This window comes from Hoplias malabaricus, chromosome 2, assembly GCF_029633855.1.
Source record: "Hoplias malabaricus isolate fHopMal1 chromosome 2, fHopMal1.hap1, whole genome shotgun sequence".
NCBI classification, from domain to species: Eukaryota; Metazoa; Chordata; class Actinopteri; order Characiformes; family Erythrinidae; genus Hoplias; species Hoplias malabaricus.
This window is the reverse complement of record NC_089801.1, coordinates 16,670,877-16,681,478: the sequence shown is the minus strand read 5'-3', so window position 1 is coordinate 16,681,478 and position 10,602 is coordinate 16,670,877. Positions and strand designations below refer to the sequence as shown.

Sequence of the window (10,602 nt, the reverse complement as noted above, 5' to 3'; positions counted from 1 at the left end):
AACAAACGTCCCCAACGTCCTCCTCCAATCTCCTCCACCTGCGCCAATGTCTTCCTCTGATCTTCAAGGTAAATACACTTAATAGAACCAGTTTATTTCTTTACATTCTCTTTTATTGTGCATTATTTTTTATACATTATTAATCATTTATAAATTACATTTTTCTTATTTAAAACACGTAACAAAAAAGTGTTGTGGTTTTTGGGGCTGGAATGGATTAATAACATTTTGATTAATTTTAATAGGGACTTTTAATTTGATTTACAAGCAAACTTAGTCACAGAACGAATTAAACTCGTAATTAAAAGTTCAAGGTATCACTGTACTTTCAGCAAAGTGTTATTGTGCTCATGTGTGAGGAGGACACTCTTATTGTGGGTTCGAGTCTGTGAGCGTTTGTAAGTGAGACAGGACTGAAGAATCCAGCTGTTTTGTAGGTCCTGAATGGGAAGCCATATATAAAATCATCAGTCCCTGAAATATCCACTAGGTGTCAGTATAACCAGTGTTTATAATGTGAAGAAGAATCTGGAGAACATGGCTGCTTCATTAACTTTAGTTAGTGGTGTCTGTTCAGATAAATTGGTTCATGTGATGTTCTTCATATTTGCAGTCCTGAGGTGATGCTGTGACACTCACTATGTTCCTTCAGTCGTTATAAACGTACTCTGCTCTGTGTCCTCCTCTGCTGCGTTTTCTCCAGGGCGTTACGCTGTCAGTAGATGTATTTAAACTGTCCAGATTATTCAGAGTTTCCTCCTGAGGATCTGGACAGAGTTCTCCATTCATTCCCTGTCCTTGTAATACTTTGAAGTTCCTGTCCTGCTCTTTTTGGCTGGTTCCCTTTTCGCTCATTGTCGTCTCAGAAGTTTTTTCTGGTCCTCCAGTTCTCAGTTTATCTTTTGTATTTTTGCTGTATGCGTACTATAGGACTATTGTCATTCCCTCACCTGAACTAGACATAGTCAGGTAAGTAGTTAAACAGATTCTGTGTACCCTGCATTTTAGGAGGCACTGGTTCAGAAGGGTTTATTTTTATTCTAAATCTTTTAACACAGTGTCTGAACTAATCCATTACCTGCATTTTCTTCTGCTTTCATTTCAGAGCTTACTGTCTTCTACAGGGAAAAGAAATCAGAATACTTATTTAAGTTTTTTACATTTAAAGTTTTTATTTCTTTTTGTGTTGACTTAATACTCACATTCTCGTCAGAATCTGAGTTTGTTTTCACTGAGGGAAAAGAAGGCACACTCAAAATGAAAGTCAGAGTCAAGATAATATGAAATTTAATGAGAAACACTATTTATGCTCATTTCTCTCACACTCACCTATTTGCTCTGACAGCTCCATTGCTGCTGGTTGGGGAATGACAGTTTCCTGAGGAAAAGAGTGTAGAAAAGAAAAGGAAAATAAATTGAAAATCTAAGGTTTATTTAAATGCAGCTAGTCAATAAAATATCTAGAATGAGACCATGATAAAACACTCACCTGAGGACCTTGATTTGTGCTGTTTACTGTCAGTGAGGGAAAGATTAACAGACCACATTAAAACTCATATTACATATTATATTACACTTACAGCAGACCACATTATAACACTCATATTACAGGCGGTTTACTGTAGCTTTACAGCAGACCATATTAAAACACTCATATTACAGGCGGTTTACTGTAGCTTTACAGCAGACCACATTATAACACTCATATTACAGTCTGTTTATTGTAACTTTACAGCAGACCACATTATAACACTCATATTACAGTATGTTTACTATGACTCTAACAGCAAATGTGAGCAAAAGGTGAAACATGCAATATGCATGAAACATGAAATAAAGCTGCCAGTGATTTAAATATAGCAATGTAGGACTTACATCTCCATGGAGTTTCTTGAGTTTTTGCCTTAAATTGAAATAAAAAAAAATCTGAGTTGATGAAACTTGAAATAAATATATAAATGAATATCTGTAAAATATTGAAGCCTTTGTATAGATGCACATCTGAGTAGACTTTGCTATTTGTAATCAGTAGAAATGTGTTAATTTTTGTCTCATGTTATTATTTTGACCTGCTAAAGTCTTTGGTCTTACTATAGCTAATGGGTAGTTTTAATGTTAAAAACATATATATTTTTCTGTCTATTTGCAGTTAAATAAGCAAAAAATGTTACATTTCAAGACAGAACTGGCTTAAACATTTCTGTTTATAATAAAATAAAAGTGTCAACGTTAACATATTAATAATGTGTTTATACAAAAATTATTTGATGGAATTAACTTATTAATTTCCTTAGCCTTTTTTTTTTTTAATGTTGTTGTAAGAGTTTAAAAGATACACTCTTTCTTTCATTCAGCACTGACAGGACTTTGTGCAGTACCCTTTCCCATTTTTCTAGTTCTGGTTTTAAAGATTTTTCCGTGTCCTGTGCAGTAGATGTTCAGTGGTAAAATGCTGAGACTGAGGGCTGTAAATATAAATAAATTCTCACCTGTGGCTCTGTGTCTTCGGCTTTTGATGTATTTAGAGATGGCGAAAGGCAGCAAAACAATTTATGAACTGTTTAAATTAGAAATATACACATACATTTACATCAGTGTTAGAGAATCTTAATTGTGTTTAACTATAAATATTTAGTAATCATTTAACATGAGAGATGACTTACATGTGGACTGTTCTTTTGTCTAAACAAGGATGACAAAAAGTGTTTATATGCAGGAAGAGTTCATAAAATATATAATTATATGAATCTTTTATGTAATATTTGAACAAGAAAAGTTGTATTAATTTAAAATTGGAATATATTTATGTAGCCCAGTGTAAAAGAATTTGTAGAATTAGGGAACACTGGTGGATTGATTTTGTGTTTATACTGATCTATATCATGCACACCTATCAAAGAGCTAAACTCACTCTAGTTATATTGGTTTGAGTGAAAAGTAATGTTCAAATTGTCTGTAAAACCAACATTTATTATTGCAAAATGAAAGAAATTGTTCTTAAATTTAAATAAATAAATGGATAATCAGCAGTAACGTTAGTACAGGTTCTCTGTTCGTTTTCCACCTCTGGTTGATACTTAAGGTAATAGTTCTTATGTCAAAATACATTTTTTGTTTTTTTGAAACAATGAGGTAACTTTAATGCTAATGGGTACATGATTGTCACTTGAAATAAAGTCTAAAATATTTACCTAATATTTCTCATATGGGTTGGCCTCTAGTATATGTTTATAAAAACATTTATTAATTTTAGCCTTAACAAAACTGAGGAGCAGAATACTTGTTTTGCACAAACAAGTAAAATATATACAAAGAAAAGAAAGTCACTGTTTAATTTTAGTCTGCATTGTCAAGAGCATCGTGAGGTTTATTCCCCAAATCAATCAGCCCAATTTGTGAAGTCATAACGTGATCAAATCAAATCAAATCAAATTTATTTATATAGCGCTTTTCACAACTGATGTTGTCACAAAGCAGCTTCACAGAATTCCAGTAAGACAAAGATTTGACATGAAATGTAAAAACAAATGTAAACCCTCAAGTGAGCAAGCCAGGGGCGACAGTGGCAAGGAAAAACTCCCCCAGCTGAGGAAGAAACCTTGGGAGGAACCAAGGCTCACAAGGGGTGACCCATCCTCCTCTGGTCAGTCTACTGGTGATGATAGTTAGTAGTCCATGAGAACTTCCTACATCATGAGAACATGATGTAGTTTTGGGAGCCAGACCATGCCTCAATCACCTCTCCACCGCTCGATTTATACCCCTTCACTCTCCCTGTGTTGAACAACATCACACTCACCACCACCCCGTCTCCTCCCTGCTCTTGTATCACTCAAGCCCTGTGTGGGGGGCACTGCATTACACACACGCATCCAAGCCACCCACAACTCCAGCCCAAAGCCTCCTGAGTTCGCCCTGTCCCCTGTGGTCTCTGTGTGTGGTCTATGCTAGCAAAATGTTAATAATATTTATAAAAAAAGAAGCACACGATGTGTAAATATTTTACACTCACCATGGTCTTTGGCTCTGTGTTGTCTGGTGTTGAAAGGGGGACAGATATAATTTGAGTTTCTTGATGTTCTGGGAACATGAACTTTCCAGTACTAATCTAATTAATGAGTTGACTTACTTTTTTGTGGTACAGCTTGAGGCTTTTCCTAAAATGGTCAAAATATCAGTGTTTAGCGGAACATGTAATTTATATAACTATTTATGTACATTTATATAACAGTTTGGAAGCCACTCTCTGCCTGTTAATGTAACCATTACCTGTTAGTTTTATTGTGATTATACTCTGAAGCAGCACAGAGAGATTGACATGGGTTATTCTTTGATTTGATTTTGAAGTGACACATTGCCTCACCAGTATCAGAACTGGTGCATTGGTGCAGCATTGAACAAGGGTCCTTGTATCTTATCCACTGCAGTGGTGTTTAGAACCAGACTGGGCTAGCTTCTCACTAGCACTATCAATCCCTGACTGAAGCCTATTTTTATATTGCCATGGCAATGCCACAGTCAGTCATTCTCATATATGATCCACCCTCTCAGACCCTGTTTGGATTTGTTGGTGTGTTTTGGCTTCCTGTCCACACAAACATGGCATTGCATGTGACTGAAAAGAGATTTTCAAAAATGCTCAAATGTGGAGATTTTTAAAACCTCCGTTATCTGTGATGTTGTGTTTACGTCCAAAATGCAGCGTTTATATCACAGTGTGTCTCTGACTGAAACACAAACTGCTCTTCACTCCCTCTACAGTGAATCATATCACTCATAAACTACACTGCACACACACAGACAGCACGAGATTTCAGATTCACACATGAATAAATACAGAAATATATAATGCCCATTTAATGACATTTAATGACATTTAGTAATTTCATGTCTTGCATGGTGCACTACATAAGTTTACCATATTTTTTTATAAGTTTTTCATAAGTTTTATAAACGGGAAAAATTGAGGCACAAAATACCTGAGGGTTTATCCACTTTGAAGTATTATAGAGTGCTTCATCATTCCTGGAGCACTGCAGTAATCCTTCATCTTCATGGAACAGACAGTCCACACTGAGTGTTCTCTCTCTCTTTATGATTCTTCTGCTGTCTGGTACGACACTGTCAGGATCAAATGTGTGATGGAGCACCACTACAAATGCAGGCTTGGTGTCTACAGACAAACAAGAGATAAATAAATAAACCGACATGATCTAAATTGATCAATCCCCACCCAAATTATACAGCCATCAAACCCTGACGTCATTAAAGATTTAGTCGGATCACGGCTGGTACCTGATAATCTCTGAAGCTTCTGCAGCGCTGCTTCAATATCAGTTTCAGCTTGAGACACAATGGGACAGAAGAACAGAATAAAATCACACTCCTCTACAGTAGACACCTCCTTCAGGTCGGGGACTTGTTCTTTCAGCTTTTTTATGAAATCCTCGTCTGAATTCAGTGTGTTTCCAGACACAACGCGCAGAAACTTCAGCTTTTCTGTTAAAAAAAAATGACATGTTCTTTCAGCTTTTTTATAAACTGTTCATCTGAATTCTTTGTTTTCCCAGACACGCTGCGCAAAAAAAAAATTCCTACAAAGAGAAATGACACAAATATATTTTGGTTTATTTTTTTTACTGACAACTTTCCCAGAGATCTAAAAGCAGAAGCTGTTTTGGTCTTAGTTCTTATTAATGTTTAATTTATCCAGTTTTAATGTCAGAGTAGGAATATAATAATTGTGGTACTCACGCGTCTCCGATGATTTTAGATCTTTTACCTAAAAGAGGAGTTTATAAACAGAAGTGTCATCGTGCAGTGTACCGTCTGTTAGATTATGTGTAATATAACAGGTTGAAGCCAGTGTTTTGGCTGACTGTCAGGTTTGGTGCTTTGAAAGTGAGATGTATGATAATTTGTAATTATTTATGTAGGAAGCTTTACATTGGGAATTTGTTGTTTGCCGGTCTAACTCAAATTAAGACGTCCTGAGCAGAGAAAAAAAGCCACACACTGCTCTGTTTTGCTGTTCTCCAAAGCTTTTTTTCACCCTCAGGACAGCAGATAGACCCGCCCTCCCCATGTATGTTTTGCCCTCTGCAACAGGACCAACACAGACCACAAAGCTTTCTCTAAGTAAAATGCTGGATTTGACTACTAAACATTCAGGACAACACAACAATGCCCCTGATCCTCCGCTGAGGAAAAATAAGGCATTCTTCCAGAAAAACTGCCACTAACAAAGAGTGAAACAAGACAAGCATCAACACTGGACCAATTTTCCAACACAGAGAACAATAAGCTCTGCTGAATGGCTCCAATGATTCTGAACTCCTGGTTATTATCCTAGAAGTGCTCTCTCTCCCCTTAGTTGTGGGGTGATGGCACACTGGAAAATATTACTGTCACTTCATTGGGTAAATTCGTTCTTCACTCACTGCTGTGTGGCATCTGGCGACTGAAAGCGTGGATATTCATGATCCACTGCTTTAATACACAAGCCTGAATTTAGCATCTTATTAGCCAGTTCCTTATTCAGATTTCCCATTCCACCTTAACAAGTGCTCTAAATTTAATTTGTAATGTTACAGTCACGCTGTTGTTTCTTTTTCATTCGGGGTAATTACAGAATGCTTTATTTACTATTCTAAATATTATTTACCTTCATCAGCACATTTCAACCAGGCAGCACAACTCAACAGAACACTGGGGCATAGTATGACACTCGCTCATATTGTTGTTTGTAATATTGCCCATTTTTAACCTGAAAACATCAGCACCCTCAACATTATCGCTCCAACAGCATAGAGACTGTACAAAGCAGCAACCCTGTGTGACTGTGCCGTTGTCCCTGCTTAACTAGCGAGTTAACCACTGTGGATACAGAATAAGCAGCCATGATATATGACGATCGACTTGTGGATTTTGATTGACTGGTTGGCGACCACTGCTCTAGGGGGTGAGCCCCCAGTTTAGGTCTAGTATATGTTTAATATAGTGAAAGAAATAATGAATTCCAGTTCTTATGTGTTTGTATGCTGTCAGTGTGGGCCTTAATGCTGTTTAACCTGTTTGGAAAATCATGATAGTTCATCAACCAGTTAAAAACAATGAAATACCTGAGATATCCAGTTTATAGACTGTTGCATTTCTTCATTCTTGCCGTGTGTCACTTTTCCACGATCTTTGTAGAACAGCTCTACAATGAGGTTTTTCTCTTCGTAACTGCTTCTGGTCTCTGGTGCAGTGCTCTTTGAGTCAGGAGTGTGATGGACCTTTACTATGAGAGAAGGCTTCTTGTCTGTAGAGAAGAATAATGCATGTCTATAGTCAGATACAGTTATTCTCTCATTCCTTTTTTAAAGCTTTTTTGTTTGTTAGAAAAAAGAAAACATTCTCAAAATTTTCTCCCATACTTTCACCATCCTAAATCTACTCTTCTAAACCACAGAAACTGGTGTGTTTGCATTGCCCTTCAACAAGGTCAAAGCACTAGGGCTGAATCTCATATCTTATTCCACACTTTATAATGCATAATGTAGGTCATAAAATAACAGTTTGCATTCAAAATTTTATTGTACAACAGAAAAAAATATATATTTCCTATCTCTCTCTCATTGCATTGTCACTGCATACTAGAATAGTTAGAATAAGTTAATGAGCAATTTTGAACAGGGCATATTCTGCATACTGCCAGTGAGTAAATAAAAAAATAAAACACTGGGAATTTTCCCTGCCTTATTCCTTACGCATTATACAACCAAGCATTCAGACTACTTCTGCAAACATTTGTGAAAGAATTTGTTGCTCTCAGACACTCAGTGAACTCCAGCATGGTACTGTGATAGGATGCCCATCTGTACAAGTCTAGTCATGAAATTTAATTGATTCTAAATATTCCACAGTCAACTGCCAGTGGTATTCTAACAAAGCGGAAACAGCTGGGAATGACAGCAACTCAGCCGCGAAGTGGTAGGCCACATTATTGAGCAAATGACAGAGCGGTGCCAGTGGATGCAGAGGTGACCATTTTTCTGCAGTCAATTGCTACAGACCTCCAAATGTCATAAGGCCTTCAGATTAACCCAATAACTGTTCATGGACAGCTTAATTGAATGGGTTTTTATGGCAGAGGAGCTGCAGCCAAGCCGTATATCACCAAGCTCAAGGCAAAGCATTGGAAGCAGTGGTGTAAAGTATGCCGCCACTGGACTCTTTATGGACGAATCACACTTCTCTGTCTGCTGATCCGATAGACACGTCTGTATTTGGCAGTGTCTAGGAGAACAGTAATTGTCTGACTTTGTGCTGAGTGTAAAGTTCGGTGGACGGAGATTATGGTGTGGGGTGATTTTTCAGGACTTGGGCTCTGCCCCTTTCTTCTAATGAAAGGAACTTTTAATGCTTCAGCACACCAAGAAATTTAGATTTTATACTCACAACTTTGTGGGAACAGTTTGGGGACGGCCCCTTCCTGTTCCAACATCACTGTGCACCAGTGCACAAAGTAAGGTCCATAAAGACATGAATGAGTGAGTTTGGTGTGGTAGAACTTGACTGTCCCAGCACAGAGCCCTGACCTCAACCCAATAGAACACCTTTAGGATGAATTAGAGCAGAGACTGTGAGCCAGGCTTCACCCATCACCAGTGTCTGACCTCACTCATGCGCTTCTGGAAGAATGGTCAAAATTCCCATGAACACACTCCTAAACCTTGTAAAAAGCTTTCCCAGAAGAGTTGAAGTTCATTTCCGTACAAAGGCAGACGAGGGAATACTGTTGTGAATATAGTGAAAGGCAGGTGAGCCATTAATTCAATTTGTTCAGTCTGTGTGAAATGATTGATCACAGTTACACTCCTGTGGCCTATAAAGGGAAATTATTTATGCCCTCAGCTTTAATTAATTGATTGCTATCAGGATGTAGAGTATTTCAAGAAATAAAATGTTTTCTAAGAAAAAAATACCTACTTCAGCATTAATGTTCATTCAGTTCTTTAAAACTTTCAGCGCATTAAAGCTTCAGTCTGACCACAGCTGGTACCTGTAGAATCTGGCTGATTTTGAAGCACTGTGGCAGGGTCCAGTTTAGCGTTGGGGTCAATGTGATGGTAATTCAGAATAAAATCACAGTCCTTCCTATTATACACCTCCCTCAGGTTAGGAATTTGTTCTTTCAGCTTTCTCATAAACTCCTCATCTACCAGCTGTGCTACATCTGGCTCATAGTGTCGCGCTGCCATTTCTGGAAACAGATATTACACACAATTATTCACAAATTCATCAAAAATAGAATAATTATTTGTAATTCACTGTTTTGTGTAAATATCAGGTTTACAGAAGGAGTCTAAACTCTTACCTTTTTATTGGATTTATTGGAGCTGTTTGCAATTAATGAGACAAAAGACATTGAACAGTTTTTGTCAGTCTCTTCCTTCATTTGATATTTGTGAGTAACCTTTTAAGTTTAGCTCTTGCTAATTTTACAGATGAGAAATGTAAACTAACAAAAATTGGATGAATTAATAACTGGGTTCTTACACCTGTGTGGTGGGTTTAAATTGCTTCCTATACTAATTAGAGCACAGCAATTTTTAAAAGCTGTAAATCTGTACGCACATGTGTAAATTTTGAAGACTGTTGTGTAAATGAAAATCTGCCAGATCTGGTAAAGAAGCTCTAATCCACAGTAAAATATTTAAAATAATTAAACAGGGTTAATCTGTTTATGACATTTTGTGTTTGTTGTGTTTCAGGGACTGTGCTCAACAGTGCCCCCTTCTGGATTTAGTAATAGATTGCTCTGTGAATTCCTTACTTTACTTTGATTTTTGAAACTCACACATTCTGCAGATTTAAATAACTCGGATCCATAGAGTTAAATAGCTGACGTCGTATGCAATCTAAAACTTGATGTAGTTCCTGCTCTTTCTTCATTGTTCTGTGGTCTTTGTAGTGTGGATGATTTACCATGAGGTTTTTCCTGTCAGTGCTCAGTAATGTGTGTGTAATTCCTCTCTCTGTGCTCGTGAATAGTAATCAAAATCTCATTCTTAAATGAATTCTTTCATAAATGGTTTTCTTTATTGGTTCTTGATTCTAAAGTTTCCCTTGTGCACTGAGCACTTTTCCTCTGCCTTTTTCCTCACTTTTCACACCCAGGTTTTAAAATGGGAGGGATTTTGACAGTTTGGGGTGGGGCCAGGGCTTTTCTCTCAGTGAATACTATTGGCTGATGGCTCTTGGTTCTCTGACTGCTCGCCAAAGTCCACTGGTTACAGCAGGGTTCAGATCATTGTAATATGTAATAAATATAAGAGGAAAATCACTCAGAAATTTTAAATTTGAGCCATGAATGTTGAGGGAGGAGGAATGTGCTGAGTCTCCCGCTCCAATTTTCCTGATGGTACTAGGAATCAAGCCAAAGACCTTGCAGTTCTACACCCACTTCTCTAACAATGGACTATGGCTGGCATTGCTATAGTGGTGTAGGCTCTGTGTCTAGTGAAGAACAGTGCATGTGTTCAGTCAGACATAGTTATTCTCTCAGCCATTTTCTTGAAGTACATTTATTATCTTCAAATCCTTCAGTGCATTAAA

The 10,602-nt window shown here is 37.3% G+C and overlaps 1 protein-coding gene across 1 annotated transcript; it reads right to left on the bottom strand.

The window, feature by feature from the left end:
- Positions 1 to 253: 253 nt before the first annotated feature.
- Positions 254 to 9,245, bottom strand: LOC136675970 (uncharacterized). Its single transcript, XM_066652804.1, has 14 exons — positions 9,047 to 9,245; positions 7,122 to 7,303; positions 5,755 to 5,782; positions 5,296 to 5,499; positions 4,980 to 5,173; positions 4,130 to 4,157; positions 4,013 to 4,035; positions 2,664 to 2,682; positions 2,490 to 2,557; positions 1,876 to 1,903; positions 1,490 to 1,515; positions 1,330 to 1,378; positions 1,203 to 1,231; positions 254 to 1,118 (listed from the first exon to the last, which is right to left on the bottom strand). The coding sequence occupies exons 1-14, from the start codon at positions 9,243 to 9,245 to the stop codon at positions 1,050 to 1,052; spliced, it is 1,146 nt and encodes a 381-aa protein (XP_066508901.1). The 3' UTR covers positions 254 to 1,049.
- Between the last annotated feature and the right edge of the window lie 1,357 nt (positions 9,246 to 10,602).

What these genes read in the sequence shown, in the direction of transcription:
- LOC136675970 (XM_066652804.1), bottom strand. Translation starts at nt 9,245, where the DNA reads ATGGCAGCGCGACACTATGAGCCAGATGTAGCACAGCTGGTAGATGAG. An exon ending in TCTAAAATCATCGGAGACGC is followed by an intron (nt 5,500 to 5,754) that starts GTGAGTACCACA and finishes TTTTTTTAACAG; the next exon opens with AAAAGCTGAAGTTTCTGCGC. An exon ending in TCAAGAAACTCCATGGAGAT is followed by an intron (nt 1,516 to 1,875) that starts GTAAGTCCTACA and finishes CCTCACTGACAG; the next exon opens with TAAACAGCACAAATCAAGGT.